Below are 20,254 nucleotides of genomic sequence, written 5' to 3'. Positions count from 1 at the left end.
GCAGGGACAGAGAGAGCTGCGAGCTACAAATCTGCAGTCTCATAATTTTCGTTCGCTACAATGCAACATCAATATTTAATCACCAAGAAATAGGACGAGGGAATGAAAGCAACCAAGATTGAAAATACAATATGGCCAGTGGAGTGTCAAACTAGACACCTATGTGAATGAACACGATCTGCTGTTCCAGTGGAATCTTCTTGCGCCGTAATGTCTTCACAGTCTTGTGCAATGCTACCGCAGCCCGGGTGCAGTCCAATCTCCCTGATCCATCAACCAGGTTGCTGTAAAAAGCAGACACGATCTGCCGTACAACCTCTTCGTCCACAGACCACATGGTACCAATCAGACTGCGAAATCCCGAGAATTGCATAGCCGCAGCGAGATAGATGGCTTAATCGGGACTCGTCTCATCGCCTACAGTAGTGTGGCAGCCCGATAAGAATGCGAATTCCGGATTCTGCCAGTGAGATTGGATGATATCCTTAATCATCAAAGGCCCATCGCGCATCGCGAAGGAAGACTCGAATGGTTGTCGTCGATTCGGCATTCCGTGGCAGGCTATGTGAACCCATTGATTCTAGCTCAATGCATCAAATGCTCCCTGAACTGTTGCATCGCTGTCCGCAAGTGATGTGAAGGAGACGACGGGCCCAACATGCTGAGCAACGGCGGCTAGCTCGGGAGCAACACAACGAAGTTCTTTCCCTTGTCTAGGTTCCCTTGACCGATAGCAACAAAATGCTGCAGGAGCGCATCTCGAGAAACCTGCTGTCTGGCACGAATAAGCGTCACCAAAGTCGGAGTGTAAGAAGAAATGTAAATGTCAAACAAATTGTCCTTCTTCTTCTCGTACGGTCCTGCTGCATGGAGCAGAAGCAGCGCGAACTCAGCTGTTGGACACCACCAGATCCGCGAGCCGCGATGAACTCGTGACTCCCTAAGAGCTTGAACCACAGGGTCAACAATATGATCCCAAAGCTTGCGGAGGATGCTGACCAGCTCGTGTTGATGCTCAGAAGAACCAAATTGGCCCGTGAGGGACTGAAACTCGGAGGATAACTCGGAGACTTCGGTCCATGCGATATCAAGTGGAACGTAGATAGGATCTTGGACGCTCGAGATAATCAAAGCGTCACAGCTGTACTGACTGGCATTGACAATGATGACTGGACCTTCTTCGGCTGCCTTCTGGAGGCCAGAAAACAGTGGAGGTAGTAGAAATCGAGAAAAAACAGGGAGGATGCGGATGCGCGAGACAACATCCTCCCATTGCATGGTCAGTTGGCGGATTTGTGGGGACTGGTCTTCGGTTGACTGATCGAACGGCTTACGAAGGCGGAAGCTCGGTTGCTTGAACTCTTCCGCCAAGGCTGCGCCAGTGTCACCCGATGCAGAAAGTTCATCGAGCGGTGTGCGGAAGCGTGATAACCGGGTCCAGAATACCGCACGGCCTTGCTCCACCAATTCCACAGCAGTCGTGAATGCACCATGACGAACGCTGCATGAGAAGGCATCCATGGCAAGGGATGAAGTGGCCTCCCTGACGACATCGAAATGGCGTGAAGAAGACGACAAAGAGGTAACATGTTGATCTATGAATTTCAATGTGGTTTTTGATAGGCAACCAATGCAGAGCCATGATTTAGCTCCTCGGCGGAAGCTGCCCATGACTTGGCAGCACTAAGATCGCTTCGAGAGACTGCATGAGATAGGTGGGAGAGTTGCAAATAGAGCCTAAATGCTTCCTCTAGGTCAGACGGAATGCCCCGCTGCTGGAATCTGTCCTGAAGGCTGACGGCAGCATGGTTGAGAGAAGAAGTTCTAAGATAATGACCGGGGGGACAGAACTGCAGCGCAGCGCGATGCAGCTCAATCGCGTCATCCAGGTCAGATGAAGCACCCTGATGCTTGAATCTGTCTCGAAGGCTGATGGCAAGACTGTTAAGAGACAATGTCCGAAGAGAATGACCGGGGGGACAGAATTAGGGCAGCTCGATGTGTTCAATGGCCTCATTAAGGTCAGACAGGTTGCTCTGTTGCTGGAATCTATCTCGAAGGCTGATAGCAAGATTGTTGAGAGACGAGGTTCGTAGAGAGTGACCAGGGGAGCTGAGGAGTAGTGCGGCTCGATGGAGTTCGATGGCCTCATCAAGGTCAGACAGAACACCCCGCTTCTGGTATCTGTCTCGAAGGCTGACAGTAAGATCATTGAGAGACCTGGATCGATCAGAATGATCAGGGGGATAGAGGAGTAGTGCTGCCCGATGCAGCTCAATGGCTTCATCGAGGTCAGAAAGGACACCCCACACCGCTGAAATCTGTCTCGAATGGAAAGATTGTCAGGAGACATGGAACGATCTGAATGGTCAGGAGGGCAGAGCGCTAGTGCAGTCCGATGGAGCTCAATGGCCTCATCAAGGTCAGATGGAATTCCCCGCTGCTGGAATCTGTCTCGAAGACTGATGGCAAGATTGTTGAGAGACGAGGTTTGCAGAGAATGACCCGGGGGACGGAGGAGTAGTGCAACTCGATGAAGCTCGATGACCTCGTCGAGATCAGACAGGACACCCCGCTGCTGAAATCTGTGTCCAAGACTGACAGCAAGATTGTCGAAAGACATGGAACGATCAGAATGACCAGGGGGGCGGAGGAGTAATGCTGCGTGATGGAGTTCAATAGCCTCATCGAGGTCAGACAAGACACCCCGCTGTTGGAATCTGTCTTGAAGGTTGATACCAAGATTGTTGAGCGACATGAAACGGTCGGAATAGCCAGGGGGACAGATGTCCAGTGCAGCCCGATGGAGTTCAATGGCCTCATCCAGGTCAAACAACACTCTTCGTTGCTCGAACCTAGCTCGAAGGTTGCTGGCAAGGTTATTGAGAGACGAGGATCGACTAGGGTGACCAGGCGGACGGAGCGCCAATGCAGCCCTATGGAGCTCAATAGCTTCATCAAGGTCAGACAGGACGCCATGCTGCTTGAACCTGTCTCGGAGGCTGACGGCAAGATTGTTGAGATGCTGATCGATGAGGATGATCAGGGAGACAGCTCTGCAGGGCCGCTCGAGATTCGTCCACGTCATCTGCTTTGTTACGGGTGCAACATAACAACTGCCCTACTATTGATCACTGTGAAGGATCTCGCAATGAGTGCACAATCACACAATTCAGACGTCCGAGTGAATACGCACGGGAGGACCAGGAACAAGAACACTGGCACACCGAAGACCTGCGAGGGAAAAGAGGAATATCATTAATTCAAAAGCGAGCCACAATGTCAGCGCTGAGCGCCTTCTCACTGGCAAGCGCCAGGACAACCAGTGTCGGGCCGCGCCGCGCAATGATGATTTGACTCAGTTCGGGGCAGCGCTGACGCCGCGGCGTTCTCCCGCGATGGCAATAATGCGCCGAACCACACATGCCATCATGATTATTCATAGAGATAGAGTTAATACCCCAGCTGCTGTGTAAACATGTAACATTCGTCCAATTTCATTCCTCCATTCAGCATCATGTTCTGATGACCCTGCAAAACGATATTTTATAAAAATATCACAGGCGGTCCATTGAACTCTAAGTTTACAGCTACAGTAGTATTGATACAAAGCATTTCCGTTAACGTATAAGACGAGGCGATGTGATAAAGAATGTAATACTAAGAAATTGTTAAGGATTAGATTTGCGGTGTTTCGAAGAAATGGAGATCCGGGTCTGCATAGATGAGTCAAATGAAGGCAGTTGGCGGAGTACATAACGAGCGTCGTTTGGTGGACTAGGTGACATGTGAAAGAGTGTGGGCGGTGAAGATGACGGATGGTCAGAGTATCTTGACATATTCGAATCTGGGTGTGGCATGCTGGTGGGCTGGTTTGCGGGTAGTAAGGGAGGTCGAGGGATTTTGTTTGGGGGTCGAGATACTCGAATGGTTTCTCCAGGTGCGAAAGAGGCCAGCCCAGTGAGAGATGAAATAGTATAAGGTGAGGGCGTTTGTGGTCGTTGAGCGTACTCAGGCTCATCAGGGAAGTCGTTGAGGTCGGGATAATTTGGTTTTGGAGTGGGAGGTGGTTCGTCTATCGCCTGGTGGTATATTAATGTTAGATAAACCAAAAAAGATGGTATAACAATGTACCCATGGGTTGGGAACAATAGGGACAGGGTATCGGGGCCACGAAAGTCCGTCAAGGTCACTGAATTCAGTCTTGACCGACGCAAATGACATTAGCAGAGCTTGATTGAGTGCCTTCGTGAACAATAAGCTCTGTGCATCGCTCAAGGAGATACATAGGTACGCACCTCAGGCATGACAAGTGCCTCTTGTTCCCAACGCTGCTGCTCCAGCTCTTCCAGCCTGAGCCGCTCCATGCGAAGTTTACTACGGTCCGTGATATTTCCTTGCATAATGAAATGCGAGACGCGGGGAGGTATAAGAAATAGGATAAAGAGCTTTAGAGGTGGCGGATACGGTATCCAGCCGTTATATGAAGAAGACGCTTTGTCGGGGACAAAAAAGCCAAAGATTAGCCACGCTGCCACAGCATATGTTTGTTTTTGAACGCCCGAGCGGACCACAGTTGCAGTCTGAATTCGAATTCAGCGACACAAACCAGTTATCAGTTTACCGTCGTCTACTCCCAAAGTTCATTCAACTGCTAATCCAAAGATCTGGAGCGTGGTGGCAGTCGGTGACGACCCTTGACTCGACAAATCTGTTGTTTCATGCCGGTTCGGCAAGGTGTGACAGGTCCCAGATGCGTGACAAAATGTGACACGACGCGTAAAGGCGCGGTCCATGGACCCGTGCGTCTCCGCTTGAAATCAACGCGACCTAGACGCGTCTAATCTCCTTCCCTTTCTCTTCATTCTCTTTCTCTTGTACTTACCATGCTGGAAGCAAGACTCCAAGAAGCAGCCCTTCTCAAGCGTCTGCTAGACTGTAAGCTGCGTTTTTGCTGATCTTTGTGGTGGACTTATAGGACAAAATTTAAACAGCTATTAAAGAGTTGGTGACAGATGCCAACTTTGAGTGCAATGAAGAAGGAATCGTGCGTCTTCTTCCAGTCGAGCTTATTTTATTATTGATGGCGGCATTTAGAATCTTCAAGCCATGGACAACTCCCATGTAGCTCTCGTTGCTGTCAAGCTTGAAGCGACAGGTTTCAAAAAGTATCGCTGTGACCGCCCAATGCCTCTGGGTGTCAATCTCGCCTCCCTCACCAAAGTTCTTAAATGTGCCAAGGATGATGATATCTGTATCATCAAGGCGAGCGATGATGCTGACATTTTGAACCTCGTCTATGAAGCAAGAAGTGAGCCCTTTCTGTGATATTTTATGGTGCCCATGTTCATGAATGAGTCTACCCCAAGGTTCTGACCGAATCGCGGAGTATGATATGAAACTCATGGATATCGATGCCGAGACCCTTGGTATTCCAGACACAGAGTACGATGCACGAGTTACCATGACCGCGTCAGAATTCACGAGGATCGTTCGCGATCTGTCACAACTGGGCGAATCTGTGCGGATCGAGGTATCGAAGGAAGGTGTCCGCTTTGCAAGTGAGGGCGAAGCCGCAAACGGTAGCGTGCTGTTAAAGCAGACCGAGGCTGCAAGGGAGAAGTACGCCAACTATGGCAAGGAAGACGAAGAAACTAAGGAGGAGGACGATGATGACGATGACGAAGAAGGGAGTAGCAGTAAAAAGAAGGTCAAGAAAGAGAAGAACGTGAAGAAAGAGGATGGTGACGTCGAGATGGAGGGCGAGGAAGATGACGAGGATGAAGATAAGGACGGCGAGTTCAAAACTAAGTCGGACGATGAGGGTGAGGAGGAACAGGACCAGGAAGAAGAAGACGAGAAGAAGAGTAGCAAGAAGCGCAAGAAGGCACCCGCAAAGGTGGGTCGTCGTCACCCCAGTTTTCATTTCGCTCACTGACAAGTGCTAAGACCAATGGCAAGCCCGCCAAGAAAGTCAAAAAGGCGGACGAGACTCCCACAGACGGAGGGGTGCTCATTGAGATGAATCAACACGTGTCGCTAACGTTCAGCTTGAAGTACCTCGTCAACTTCTCAAAGAGCTCAGCGCTATCAAACACGGTACAGCTCATGATGAGCAACGACGTGCCACTTCTTGTACGTTTTGTTTCTTGCTGCTCGTCGATTGTCGTTAACGCTTGACGCTATGTTCAGGTATCTTACAAATTCGGACAAGGCGAGATCAAGTACTACCTCGCACCAAAAATTGGAGAGGAATAATCGTGCTCTCACTGTATATCACTCATCTCACATGTCGGTTTTGTATCTATGATAATCCATCGCTTTCCGTTCCTTCTGTGTACTAGTGGGCGTGTTGAGATAACTGCGCATTCCGAAAGCATAATACCTCGATAAATGTTATAAAAGATCTAGCTCATATCCTCCGCAAAATATGACTCCCTGAGCCCAAACCACTCCGGAATCAGCTCCCATACGTCCAGCCTTGCCTTCTTAACGGCATCCTGAAACTCAGTCTTACATACCGAACACATTTTCAACCCACACGTCTTCTCCCCATCTGAAAAGTCTGTCCTATCCAACATCTCTGCGGCTTGTAGAAGCGTATGCAACGGATCTGCATCACGTCCGCACGCAATCCCACCAACGGAACGCAGAACGTTGAGGTGTATGAAGTAGAATGACTCAACGCAGTGCACGGCGCTCAACTTCCCTGCGTTCGTGCAGTTGATTGACGGGCGGTCGCGAAGTGCAGATTCGAGGAAGGTATGTACGTACATCTGCGCAGCCTCACGGCCTAGGAATGTCATGCACAAGTGATTGTCTGAGAGGCGGACGAGCTGGCCTTCGGGCTCGCCATCAGTGGAGAAGATGGGTGGGGGACCGCGAGTGCCGGCTAGAATCTTGCTGGGACCGTAACGAGAGAGGTCGTAGAACGCACTGGGGAGGAAGGCGTCGAGGCGGAGCTCGTAAGCGAGCTCAAGCATTAGGATTGGGTGGGGGAGCGTGTCGCGGGGGTTATAGCGGCCCTTTTGATCTATCCCGTCGTTCTCCCTGCGATCCCAGTCGGGGAGTGATGTGGGCCAGTCTATGGCGAGACGGGCGACGCAGCGTTCGCGTAGGTGCTCGATGAAATATTTTGTGGAAAGACGGAGTACGGCGGAGATAGCGCCAAAATCGGCTGAAGTGTGCTTCGTGAAGTAGCTATGCGGAACGTTGAGCATTGAATTAATTACAAGACCATCTTAGATACTCACATTCCATCATACAACGCAATGAGCAGGTGGTATAAATCCGATGGTCGATCATGCAGCTCGACTGAAGGACAACCGTCGACGAGGTTCTGGTCAAGGGGCTGCGGGACAGAAAACAAGTCACGGAACACCTCCGAGTGCCTTTCTAGTTGACCGTGGTGTACCTTGAAGGCGGCAGAGTCGGCGATGAGGACAATATTTCCATCGGCGAACCAGATATCAGATCGGATGAGAGCCTTGGGTGGGGCGCCAAAATACGGATTGCAGGGATTGTAGCAATCCATGGCGCGCTGAGTTATTCAGCACAGGAGAATGGGTAATTGAGGAGGTCGTCGGCATTTCCTGTGGGTTGTTAAATAATTCCTAGACTATTTCAAACGAGACGAAAGAGAAATTTGACATTCGAAACGAGCCTAGCGGACCGAGCGCTGTACTCGTCGGATTCAAAATGCAGAGAAGAAGTCCTGGCCATGGAAGTTACTGATTCAGTGAACTAGTGGAGAAGTTAAAGATATACTATCCCCTGCGGTTTGCACCTTAAGTGGCTTGAAACAAAATTATATGATGACACATCAAGCCAACATCAAGCGGGCGTTTAAATTGCCCGTCAGGATTCCGCGTTGACTCGCAGCCTTCAGCCTTCTCTTTATTCATCGCGTATTCCATGTCTCACTCTTCAGACATGAATGTCTCATTCGTCAATGAAGTGGCACAAGCTGAACATAAATACCAGGTCATTATTAGGGACGTTCAAAGTTGGGCGCCCACGCCCACCGCCTACGCCCATGACCCCTTCGCCCATGGCGTCGTCACCTAAAACGTAGCTTGCATAATTAGATAATACAAAAGTAATTGTAAAAAATTATTGTTTGTTACCTTCTACTCACCATCAATCAGATCTGTGCATATGGCAAAGAAGAAGGATAATGATGTCACAATCCCGGAGATTGTCTGGACCGATGACTTGGTCTGGCAGCTATTGGTGCAGATTGAACTTTCGGAGAACAGAGTCATGCTTCTAGGCAAATGGAAGAAGGGCGAGGTCAGTGAGTCAAAGTTGTCATATGTGATACAAGATATGATGTTTCTGTGCCAGAACACGTCAGGAGATAGCAAAGTGACGGTATATCAGCGCATGGCGGCTGCCGTTTTCCTGCAATTGCACAGCCAGAATGCTGTTGCAATGGGGGACCGAGTCAAACGAAAGTACGAGTAGTGAGTGTTGCGCTTTTTTCACTATTTTCCAGCTTACAATTCTGCTCAGCTTAACGAAAAAAATACAAGGTGCATGCTCGACGTCTCCGAACAACTGGTGAAGGGATCCAATCTGACGCGAACGGCAATGTCTCCGACAATGAATTTTTCAAATACTATGTCCCCGCTGATGGACCCGATGCAACCACAACTCCGAAAGCACAGTGTATTTGGGGTATGTTACTTACTTTCTGTCAGAATAATTCTAACATTATGCAGATGAGATTGTTGAGCAGTTCAAATTCTTTCCTGTCCTCCATTGAATCTTATCCTCCCGTCCAAATGTCACTCCGATAGCCATCACTACTGGTGTTGGCCCACATGGCAGGAAGACTGTGCACTACCAGCCTCCGAGTGATGATGAAGGACCAGAACTTGCATTGGAGAATTTTTCGCAGATCCAGAGCCTCCACACAGCCCTTCAGAATGAAGCAGCACAGCGTGGAATCTCGCCATCTTTTGAGTCTCCTTTTGATAATATCATAGATCCTTCTGACTTTTCTCAACCTCTTTATGATGTCGATGACAAGGAGAATGATCCTCCTCCATCCTTGCAGTCAACCCCTACCCCAACAACTAAGCGAGCTCCGAAATCTTCATCAATGTTACAAGATAGTCTCACCAAAGTGAGACAATGGATCTCCAAGGTGCCGAAGAAGTGGACCCTTGATGAGACACTCATTGACATGCAGAAGTATGTTTTTTTATTTATATTTCAATTGACCTTACACTTATATATGCAAAGGGCCAGTTTAGATGCTATCAATGCTCGTGCTACAGCAGAGAGGAAGCTTCAAGAGCGCCAACTGCTGCTCAAAGAGTTCGAGGCCGGAATTTGGGATGTTGACGAGTATTGTGAAAAGCTATGTGAACTGATGCATGACAAGGCTGAGCCTGTGAAGCGTGCTCGTTACTCTCCAGATTGGCCAGATTTTGATTAGGGTATTTCTTTGATGAGTCTTGGTATAATTTCTGCCTTCGCCTCTTGATAAATTTTTTTCTGCCTTATGGTCAACTTCTAGTCACTTCGTAACACCTTTCTATTATATACACTTGTTAATAGTAGTTCATCAAATACTTCTGTTACATTTGTTGAAATGCCATCAACTCTTCTACAAGCTTTTGTCGCTTCAATTCTCCATTATTCCCAATCACTTGACTTGGAAAAATATCAGGCAATCCTCTATCTTTGTGTTCATCAGTGTGAGTGTGGATCCCAGCAAAGTGTGCCCCTTGTACTCCTCCTTCAACATCTATCACAAGGTTATGCAGGATAATGGCCACTGTAATCCAGTTGCATGCTGCCCAATGATGGTGCTTTGATGTGATGGTCACCTGAAGCCCCCGCAAGCATTGCCAGCACCCTTTCAGAGCTCCCATGCAATGCTCAGAACGTACTCGGAGATGGGCCACTGCACTATCAAATAGAGCATTCTCGGGAATGAGAGAAGCAGGACGCTTGTGGACTGGAATGGTATGACTACTGACCGGATATGCAGAGTCTACCCAGGCAAACTCATCGCCTTTAAAAAACCAATCTGCATGTTTTGAAGCTGCAATATGCTCAAAGGCAGAGGCATCATGGGCAGAACCAGTCAGGCCATGCACATAGTCCACAATACGAAGATTGGATGGCAAATTTCCAACCTGTTAAAGCACTTCAATATTGTTTAAAAAAACTGTGTGATATAGTACCTGTAGATTCAGTCCATAGTTTGACTTTCGTGTGTAATATGCATCTCCATTGAGACCTGGCTTAGTATGCAGAACAACAATTGTCCCATCATACATCACCCAACCTTCCCTCCAAGTTCCTTGGAATTTGAGCCGGTCATCTATCCATGATTTCTCAACCTCCTTTTCTTCAGCAGTTGGTAAGCATACAAAAGTGTCATGCAAAGATTGAATTGCATGGAAGCATCATTGCGTGAACAACTCTACTGCACCCTCAGAAATTCCTGCAAGGCGAGCAATGTCCAGTACTGAGGCACCATTGCCGTATCTACCCATTCGATAGAGAGTGACAGCAAGCTGAGTCTGAACAGGTGCCTGTGCATTGTTGGAATTATTGGAAAAAACTGGATGACCTTCAATCAGATTGAGCAGGACTTGAAATGTCATTGGAGAAACATGGAGCATGTGAATAAAGCGATTATGATCAGATGGTGATTTTGCGTATTCCCAAGCAAGGTGCAGGGTGCTGGCTTTTGCAACAGGGGAGCGCTCTTGAAGATAACGAGTTTGTTGAATAGCAAGAATGCAAGATAAGTCGCAATGCTGCTGTGCTGCTGCCTCTTTGAGGGTCATATCTGGCTGACACAAAGTGCGAAGAACCATAAGCAAGAGATACAAGTGAAGGTATTGCTCACGTGATGTTCGGAGACGTGCCATTGAGTGTAATGTGGTTTCGGTAGTGTTAAGTTATCATTGATTATATAATACATTCGTTCAAGTACAAAATGGGTAGTGGTATATGGGCGAGGGGGGTCGTGGGCGTAGGCGGTGGGCGTGGGTGCCCAACTTTGAACGTCCCTATTGATGTCCAACACCAAATTTGTGCCACAGATTCACATCAGGAAAAGAACACATGACTTAGGTGCTCACTGTGGGTAGTGATTCCAATCAAAATCATTGAAAAAAGCCCTGATGCTGAAATTTTCATTGGAACTTCTACTGAAATGGCAGGTAGTTAATTTCATTGGAATGCTGAATCCAATTCAGCACCACTTTCAGCACTATTTTCCAATGAATCTGATTTAGCACCAACTTCAGCACCTTTTTTCCAATGAATGTTGTAAATAGCTTACAACAATGATATTTTCACTAATAATTTTTTAGTAGAAGAAGGATGGTATATATTAGAATTGTGATTGTAGTAATCAAAGGTCCTGTGGCTTAGTGGTAGTGGTGCTACAGTACATGCAACACTTTTTCGACTCCTCCGCACCACATTTTTTTGAACTTCAGAGCCCTGTTGGATATTTCCCAAATACTTACTAGGTTAAAAAGACACGTAGTCTAACATTTTCAAATTAAGTGCCCATGTTTCAAAATGTGGACCAATTTAATTTTTTTTGTTTACCTGTTAGTCCATTTGCCCCATACACAGACAGTTATGCCACGCCCCAACAAAGCTGCCACACAAGCCAGAGTGAAGTGATGGGCTGGCCAGTCAATGTTTGTACCTGCGAAAGCTGTCTCCGATTCTGGTGAATCAATGTATGATTCAGGTGAAGAAGTCTGGTCAGCTGCAGAATCTGATGCAGAAGAACAAGATGAATCACCAGAAAACATTGTGTCCTTGCAAAAACTTTATGCTGTCTTTTTGTCACTACATCTAAAGCAACACAACCTGCTGCAGGCCAAAAAACAACAGGGTCCCAACCGAAGTGTTATTTATCAGAAGGACTCTCATACAAGTAACTGGCAGAAGAAGAACTATTGGAAAGGGGCATCAAAAGGATGTCAGAAACTGGACTCGTTCTTTTCCGTGAGTCATCAACTTCAAAACTCACCAAATAGATAGGAAACTAAGTGACATGCAGAAAAAACGGACCCGCACACCATCCCCAGATTTACAACTCATGTTTGAGAGTGAGATGATGGATGAAACATTGGAGGAAGATTCTGGACTTGCCTTTGACATCGAGATGGGTCTCGAATTTGATGTCTTTTGTATGGAGCAGCTTGAGAATGAATTGTCCATTGGAGAGCCCCAGCTTCAAATGCCCAACAATGAGACAAATGATGATTTCTGGGTATGTCCTGTGCAGTACAAACCCACAAACCTTGAAACTGACCTTGGGTCAGCTTGCTCACAATGGAGTGGAAGAATTGGACCATGACGAGTCCAAATCAGTCATCGATTCAGAAGCACAAGTCACTGAAGCACCTGAAATTACTGCTGCACTGAGAGCTTATGGACGAGGATGAGGACAAGCCTGCCCCCGACATCTTCCAGATCAGTAAAATTGTGTCTGGAAGATCTTAAAAAGTTAGATATGCCAGCAGCACGAAGAGTCAAGATGGTGATGCATCTTACTGCAGTTACCCAATATGTGCAGCTCTGGGAGAGATTCCACCGCAATCCAAATTGCAAGCGACCCTGTCTCAATGCCAGTCTGGCTATTGCATGTTGGATGGGAAAAGCAGATGGTGCATACTTTGCACGTCAGATCTGCCACCATGAAAACTATCTCTTGTGCCATCGTCGTCTCCCGCTCACGAAAAAAGGTGCCAAACATGGCCAATATACACTCCTGGAAAATGAATCAGTCCTGCATGGTGTTTGAAGATACTTGGCTGCTCAGAGCCTGGGCACCATCACCCCTCGAGAATTCTGCTGTCATGTCAACAAGGTCATTCTTCCGGCCTTGGATTTATCCGAGAAAAAGAGCTGTATTTGTGAATGGACAGCTATCAATTGGTTGAAGAAACTCAGTTATAGCTGTAAAGATGTTAAGAAGGGGGTTTACCATGATGGTCACGAACGCCCTGATGTCATTGAGGCATGCAAAAAGTTCCTGGATCAGATGGAAGAATATGAACGGTGAGTTTCCGCAGGTTTCCGCACATCGATACTTATTCACACCACGGTAAAGTTTTATGTTCAAATATGATGATGAAACTCTGGAGCTGATTCCACCAATCCTGAGGCCAGGAGAGAAAGAATACATACTTCTCGCACACGATGAGTGCACCATCAGCACCAATGATCACGCCCATCGGGTGTGGTTGAAAGACAACCAGCAACCATTGAAGACAAAAGGGAATGGCCGAGGAATTCACATATTGGACTGGATCTGTGAACCGACAGGTTGGCTCATGCTCTTGCAAGAACAGATTGCACAACAACTGCAATTGCTTCCAGAAGCTTGACTCAAAGCAATGGACGCTCGCAAAATCATATATCCTGGTAAAAATCACGATGCATGGTGGGACCTTGCCCAACTCATGGACCAGACGAAAGTTGCAGTTGATATTTTTGAGTACCTACATCCTGAGAAAGTCGGTATCTGGCTTTTCGATTGCTCCTCCTGCACACGAAGGTCTCGTGGTTGATGCACTCAATGTCAACAATATGAATGTTAACCCGGGTGGAAAACAGCGGGTGATGCGAGACACAGTCATCCCCCTTACCAATCTACCTCCAAAACCAGGCCAACTTGATACATGAGGGATGCCTCAGCAGTTGGTGTACCCTGACACCCCTGATCTTCAATTGCGAGGAAACCCAAAAGGTATGAAGGCTGTACTTCAAGAGTGCGAATCTGTTTGGCAGGAGTTGAGCTTGCAATGTCATGGAAAAGTTGTGGGAAAGTGCAGGAGCTGCCAGAAATCACAGGCGAAGAAAGATGCTGAGAGGTGAGTTGCTGCAGCTGAGGCAATGGGGTAAGAAGACATGTTGTCAGATAATGACATATCCCAAGCCGAGGAGGTTGAGACAGCACCAGAAAGTGAGTGGTGCTGCATGTATCATGTGCGGTCATTGCAAGAGGACTTTGCCACCGAAAAGCTGATGATACAACATTATATCGAGAGCCATGGGCATGTTTGTATGTTTTTGCCCAAGTTTCACTGCGAGTTGAACCCTATTGAGTTGCTGTGGGGTTATGCCAAATACCATGAGTTTTATTGTTGTTTTCCTTCATATTCATATCACACTAACTCACGGACCATTCAGGTTATCGCAAAGCATCAGACGGAAAATTCACGACTGCGAAAGTCCTGGTTCCACAGTGTCTTGATATGTGTGAGACCTTGACTATCCGTCGGTTTTTTCATAAAATGTGGCGCTATATGGATGCATATTGGTGAGTTTTCCATTGCCCTGTATCTGATCCTGTTCAATTTTCTGATTTTACTCTTTGCCACGCTATGTGTCACAGAAAAGGACTTGATTCACATCAAACAGCCTTCATGGTGCACAAATACAAGTCTCACCGCCGTGTAGGACTCCCAAACAAAATAATTGCATTAATGGAGTCTTAGATACCTCACAGAGCCTTCATATATCCCTCAAAACACCGTTTACACTCACCCGAAGGCCCTACAGGCCTCTATCAGCGCTAAAACGCAGTTTTTGAAGGCATGTTTCAATTTTTGATGACGAAAAATTTAAACTTCAGAATTGTGTCTACTTGTTCAATAGGTCATGTTCTGTATATGAAACTGAGTCTATTACATTACTTTACATTAAAAACAATGGAGTTTTGAAGTCACAGTAGTGTATTTGTGTTGAACGTGTTTGACATGCCGAAAAAGGTATGCGCTGTACTGTATGTATCTTAGGCCTCATAAGCCCAAGGTCATGGGTTCAATTCCTGCCATTGGCAAATTATAAATCGTGAAGTAAGGTCATGATGCATCACCTGATGTCATGTGTGACATGTCACAATGTCAATGTTTTTTTTTTCGAGCAAGAATTTCAGCACATTATTTCAGAGTATGTTTTCAGAGTAAAAAACAGCAATTTCGGCACCTTGGTTTCAGTGCATCATGCTATGAATTTCATGAAGTTATCATCTGATTTCACCCACTGAATTTCATTGGATCTACTACCCACAGTGTGCTGTTTGGACAGCGAACCTTGGTTCAAAAATTGTGGTTCAAAACAGCATGTGATGCCAGGAGATATGTGCCTTCCTTCATCATCGAAATGTCTAATAAATCCAGCAGTGGATCTTCACACTCCCTATGCTCTCGAGGTACCATTGAAGCAGCCGCTGGAACTGGAACATCCCAGAAGGCTCCTGCAGTGTGGTCAAAGGCAGAGGAAACTGCCTTTCTTGAGTTCCTCTTGAAGAACCTTTCTTCCTCAGGCGATGGAGGCTTCAAGATGCTCACTTTCAATCAGGCAGTTGCCCACCTCAAGGAAACAATCAAACAGCAGAGGGGTGCAGAAAAGACTGGTACAGTTTGTAAGAATAAATGGACAGTGGTGCATCTAGTGAACTTTTGCACCACTGCCAATGTCATCATATATTTTTATAGTTCAAGAAAGCATATCACAGTGTCATTGAGATAAAGTGTACATTGGGTTCCACATGGAGTGATGAGCATGGAGCAGGTATTACAGATAGAAAGGATGATGTCTGGGCACATTTTACCAAGGTAAGTACCACAATAGATTGCATGCTCCTCAATGACATTATCTTCAGTCACATCCTCATGCAAAGCCCTTTATGACAAAGGGCTTTGACCACTTTGAGATCATGGAGCAGTTAATGCCAAACCAGCCCAAGGGTTCACATGTTTTCTGGCCTACCACAACAAGTGACGAGCCTCAGAATCCTACCATCTCTACTTCCACCCCCCCCAGCAACAGCAACTTCAGAGCCAACATCCCCAGTTGATCCAGATTTCCTTGAGCCACATGTTCCATCTACCTATCTTGCGCCCTCCACTGCAGGTTCTACCACAGACTCAGTATGGATGAGCATCAGCCATGGGAAACATAAATTCAGCACACTTGGTCCTAGCTCATTTGCAAGCTCCCAGAAGTGAAATTGGCCACCATCTGCCACATTGTTAGTGCAACAGGAGGGTACTGAAATGATGAAGAACCTTGTTGAAGTAGTAGGCGAGATGCAAAAAAGTTTCACATTAGCTCTGCCACTGCCACCACTGCTGTCAGTGCAGCCACACCCTTCCACGCATGTTGGGAGTGCCATTTCATTGCTCAACAAGTGCACAAACCTCACTAGTAAAGGGTGCCTAGCCATTGCCAACTTCTTGGCTGAACATGAAAACCAGGCCATCATTTTCTACTTATTAGATGAAGTAACAAGGCTTAAGTGGTTGGAGGAGAAGTGAGTGCTTTGTGGTGGTGCACCACATCAGGCCTCACAGGACCATATGGCAGTCTTGTAGTGTACTATTATATTGATTATCTCCAATGTTATGCACTTGTTTCATCTCAAATGTCTTGATTGCATATGTTGTACAGAAATTGTATGATACCTACTACAAAGGCAATGAGAGTCCCCTTCATTCGCATTCCTCAAGATAGTCAGCCCACATCGCCACTGCAATTGCCTCCCAACGAGCATCTGCTTGTCTCCTCTCAGTGTTATCTGCCAGTCCTTCAGAAAGCATCCCATATCCTACAGCATCATCCTCCACGAGATCATACTCATGGTCAAGAGCAAGATCAAATAGATCAGGATTGTACCTTCATACAAAGTTGTGAATAGCACATAGTGCTGCTGGGATCTGGGCCTGGATGTGCATGCTATATTCTGGTGCTATCATCAAAATGCACCATTGGTGCTTCAACATACCAAAGATCCATTCAACAATATTGCACAGTGCTGCATGTCGTAGATTGAACAATTCTTTGGAATCTTGTGGCCTAGTACAAAATGATTTAATATAAAAACAAATGTAGAATGAATAAACTTATGCAAGGTTTGCTTGGCACCATTCCTTCAGATGATAGCGCACACCTTGATAAGGTACAAGAAGTGCATCACATGTACTGAAGCCTGCATCAGCAAGAAGGTGCTTGCCTGCAGGCATGCGCAAATCATGAGACTGTGCATCATTCCAAAGGGCAGCATCAGCGGCTGAGCCATCCCAGCCTGTGAGCAAGTATGTGAAATAAAAGTCTAAGTTGCAGATAAACAGACAGTTTTGGGATAAAAATCCCTTTTGGTTGTGCAGGATGGTATGGTGTTCGAGTGGTGCAAAGACCTGAATGTGAGTACCATTGACGGCACCAATACATTGATCAAAGAATCTGAAATGTGGGTCATCACAAATTGCTAGCAGAAATGGGAGTGTTGTTGTTTGGAAATTGGACATTTGAAGTGTAGAAGGAAGGGGATGAAAAGAAAATGAGCATGTGCTTGAAATATCTGTGAAAATCATTAGCCTACTATTCATCTTGAATGACTGATGTACTTACCTTATGATTGTGTCAGGGGAACAGCTGGAACCTCTCTCCAACATGGCGAGACGAGAGTCCTGTAACACACACATATATAAAATGCCAAGCTGCTCTTCAATAGTGATGCTGTTGCAGGACTGGACAAATCCATGTTGCCAAAGAACTTCTAACAGTTCTTCAAAAATCTGAATGTCGACACCAAAGTTGTGTCTGATTCAGTCTGGGTGACTACTGATGAGTTCATATACCCATGCTTTTCCAGTGAGGATAGATGTATGATATGGGATCTTCTCTGTGCAGGATGAGAATAGAAGGTTGTAGAGACAAGAAATTTGAACGACAGCAATTGTTATGATGATCATAGTAAATTGGCGTCATCAATGCAGGTTGTTCTGTATTTGTGCTTCAAGGTCCATGTGGGTGCAGAGTTGTGATCATTAATATGAGATTCATAAGTTATATAGATAGTACTATTCTACGTGTCAGACTGTCTTATTGATGATATCTTATCATAAAATATATCATGTGCTGTTTTGAACCAAGATTTTTGAACCAAGGTTCGCTGTCCAAACAGCACCTTAATCAGGACTTAATCATGGCTGAGCACACACTCACAATGGACCAAGAATGAATAAGCCAGAAATCATTAAGAATGGCACTTCTTAAATAAATTAGATCCAAATTCTTAATGTTTGACTTAAAGGTCTCTTGAAGCACTGCTTGCAAAACACAATCCATTGATTCTCAGTATGATCTGAAGTAGTGGTGTGAGGATTGTTGGAATTGGAATGGTTCACTCACTTAGTCAGCACATTGTGGCTTGGTACTATACAGTTCCTGAACCTTAACTTACCCTATATACACAGTAGTAGTGCTCCTATATTCCTTACCCACTTTGTTGGATAACACTGTCTTATGTCTATGGTCTGACTGAGACCTGACTTTCTATCAAGGATTGCCCTTAATGTAGGCTTGGAATTCCTGTTTCTGTGACCCACATCCACATACTTGTTCTGCACTGCAGACACTAGTCATAACCATGTTCCCTTATCTTGTGACATATTGTGCACTTTACCTGTTATGGCTGTGTTACATGGACTTCTTTTCTTCTTTACCCTTGATCCATGCTTACTAGGCATGTCTCTTATCAGCCTATATCTAGTTCAGTATGACTCAGACACCTCATTGTATACACATGTTGCTTACTGATCATGTCATACCCTGTAACCTAGCACTATATAAACCATAGCTAGGTAACACTGATTCTTCAGCTTAACCTATGCTGATTTTTCTTTGACATCTCTGACTTGATTCTAAGATACCTCTTTGGTTCTTACAGTGGCTCAAAAAAGTGTCCAAATGTTTATGCATTTTCAAGTAATTAAATAATAGCAAGGCAGAACCAAACAATAACCAAAGGGTATAGGGATATGTCTGAAAGCTCTATATAATGGCTTGAATCTAAGATATATAGTGTGGGAACCTGACCATATATAGGCAAGCTATGGTAATTCTAAATACATGACTCATTCAAACACTTTTTTAACTTTATATTTAACCAAGACTATTCTATAATTCTAGTACTTGGTGTTACCCCCCTTGGCTTTAATAACTGCTGCAACCCTCCTAGGCATACTTTCTATCAATTTCTGACACTCCTCTTTAGCAATCTTTTTCCACTCTGCTACAACTCTTTCCCATAGTTCAAATAGCCCCTTTGGAGGATCTTGATAGGCAGCAAGTAGTCTTTTAAGTAATTCCAAGAGATTTTCAATGGGATTGAGGTCTGGAGACTGTGCTGGCCATGATAGAACATTGATATTATGGTCTTCAAACCATTTTGTAGTTAGTTTTGAGGTATGCTTGGGGTCATTATCTTATTGAAAGATAATGTCTTCTTCATCAATTCCTGACTCCTACATGCTTTTGAGTAGACACTCCTCTAGAATGGAGATGTACTGCTCTGCATTCATCCTTCCTTCCACCTCATAAAGAATCCCCACACCACTCCACCCCATACAACCCCATACCATCATACTTCCTCCTCTAAACTTCAGTGTACCCTTGACTTCTCTTTCTCCTAATGGTTCTCCTGCCTGTTTCCACACATATTCCTGACCATCTGACCCCATTCTATTGATTTTTGTTTCATCTGACCAAATAACCTTCTTCTAGTTTTCCACAGTCCAATGTTGGTGCTTTAAAGCAAAGACTAGTCTTCTCTTTCTATGAGCTGCAGAGAGAAGAGGTTTTTTCTTGTTGGTTGCAGCCTTAAGATTGGCTGCCTTGAGGGTGTTTCTAACAGTTTGGGTTGAGACAGGAGTGGAGATGATGTAATTGATGAACTTGGTAGCTTGGGCAGCATTTGAAGCCTTGCCAGATAGAATTTGGTGAACAATAGCTCTTTTGTTCTGTGGAGTAAGCTTGGGAGGACATCTCATTTGATGATTTTCTTTCTCTGGAATGTGCTGCTTTATGACTGTAGCAATAGTAGACTTGCCATGACCAGTTTTTGAGGCAATTTGCCTAGTAGATAAACCAGAGGTACAGAGAACAAGGATATTATCCTTTTGAGCAGAGGAGATGGGCTTCATGATGATTATGTTGAATTTCATGATCTTATGTGGGTTTATATATCAAATAATATTACAATCAGACCATATTATTATTATGACACCACTTTAATTAAGAATATAATGTATGAAAGGTCTGATTTTGTAATTTTAATAAAAAGTCCAAAAAGTGTCTGAATGAGTCATGTATTTAGAATTACCATAGCTTGCCCATATATGGTTGGGTTCCCACACTATATATCTCAGATTCGAGCCATAATATAGGGCTTTCAGAAATATCCCTTTAC

General features: G+C 45.5%; 5 protein-coding genes across 5 annotated transcripts; 3 read left to right on the top strand and 2 right to left on the bottom strand.

The window, feature by feature from the left end:
* Positions 1-675: 675 nt before the first annotated feature.
* EDB91DRAFT_1080445 (uncharacterized protein) lies at positions 676-4,403 on the bottom strand (the record flags this gene model as incomplete). Its single annotated transcript, XM_041315233.1, has 7 exons — positions 676-1,595; positions 1,685-1,941; positions 2,029-2,220; positions 2,313-3,116; positions 3,197-3,234; positions 3,756-4,082; positions 4,299-4,403. 7 exons carry the CDS (start codon positions 4,401-4,403, stop codon positions 676-678), a joined length of 2,643 nt encoding a protein of 880 aa, XP_041179057.1.
* Positions 4,404-4,753: 350 nt separating this feature from the next.
* EDB91DRAFT_1328231 (proliferating cell nuclear antigen, N-terminal domain-containing protein) lies at positions 4,754-6,349 on the top strand. Its single transcript, XM_041325273.1, has 6 exons — positions 4,754-4,938; positions 4,995-5,047; positions 5,098-5,311; positions 5,370-5,899; positions 5,950-6,135; positions 6,193-6,349. The coding sequence occupies exons 1-6, from the start codon at positions 4,887-4,889 to the stop codon at positions 6,256-6,258; spliced, it is 1,101 nt and encodes a 366-aa protein (XP_041179056.1). The 5' UTR covers positions 4,754-4,886; the 3' UTR covers positions 6,259-6,349.
* On the bottom strand, positions 6,350-7,811 carry EDB91DRAFT_1199857 (uncharacterized protein). Its single transcript, XM_041320641.1, has 2 exons — positions 7,254-7,811; positions 6,350-7,200 (listed from the first exon to the last, which is right to left on the bottom strand). Exons 1-2 carry the CDS (start codon positions 7,532-7,534, stop codon positions 6,408-6,410), a joined length of 1,074 nt encoding a protein of 357 aa, XP_041179055.1. The 5' UTR covers positions 7,535-7,811; the 3' UTR covers positions 6,350-6,407.
* Positions 7,812-8,035: 224 nt separating this feature from the next.
* Positions 8,036-9,445, top strand: EDB91DRAFT_1080442 (uncharacterized protein; the record flags this gene model as incomplete). The annotated part of the gene is made up of 7 exons (XM_041315232.1): positions 8,036-8,070; positions 8,148-8,292; positions 8,347-8,465; positions 8,515-8,534; positions 8,569-8,679; positions 8,802-9,198; positions 9,250-9,445. The coding sequence occupies 7 exons, from the start codon at positions 8,036-8,038 to the stop codon at positions 9,443-9,445; spliced, it is 1,023 nt and encodes a 340-aa protein (XP_041179054.1).
* A 2,234-nt stretch (positions 9,446-11,679) lies between these two features.
* EDB91DRAFT_1080441 (uncharacterized protein) lies at positions 11,680-14,457 on the top strand (the record flags this gene model as incomplete). Its single annotated transcript, XM_041315231.1, has 8 exons — positions 11,680-11,994; positions 12,050-12,309; positions 12,799-13,053; positions 13,347-13,614; positions 13,664-13,744; positions 13,814-13,868; positions 13,916-13,960; positions 14,393-14,457. The coding sequence occupies 8 exons, from the start codon at positions 11,680-11,682 to the stop codon at positions 14,455-14,457; spliced, it is 1,344 nt and encodes a 447-aa protein (XP_041179053.1).
* Positions 14,458-20,254: the final 5,797 nt, after the last annotated feature.

This window comes from Suillus paluster (assembly GCF_016628075.1).
Source record: "Suillus paluster strain FC165 chromosome Unknown EDB91scaffold_15, whole genome shotgun sequence".
In the NCBI taxonomy this organism is placed as follows: Eukaryota; Fungi; Basidiomycota; class Agaricomycetes; order Boletales; family Suillaceae; genus Suillus; species Suillus paluster.
This window is presented reverse-complemented; position numbering and strand designations above follow the sequence as displayed.

Excerpts from the sequence above, each read along its gene's own strand:
- EDB91DRAFT_1199857 (XM_041320641.1), bottom strand. The coding sequence starts at position 7,534 with ATGGATTGCTACAATCCCTGCAATCCGTATTTTGGCGCCCCACCCAAG. Across the intron at positions 7,201-7,253 it reads ATTGCGTTGTATGATGGAAT|CTACTTCACGAAGCACACTT; the intron begins GTGAGTATCTAA and ends CGTTCCGCATAG.
- EDB91DRAFT_1328231 (XM_041325273.1), top strand. The coding sequence starts at position 4,887 with ATGCTGGAAGCAAGACTCCAAGAAGCAGCCCTTCTCAAGCGTCTGCTA. Across the intron at positions 5,048-5,097 it reads AGTGCAATGAAGAAGGAATC|AATCTTCAAGCCATGGACAA; the intron begins GTGCGTCTTCTT and ends GGCGGCATTTAG. Across the intron at positions 6,136-6,192 it reads GCAACGACGTGCCACTTCTT|GTATCTTACAAATTCGGACA; the intron begins GTACGTTTTGTT and ends CGCTATGTTCAG.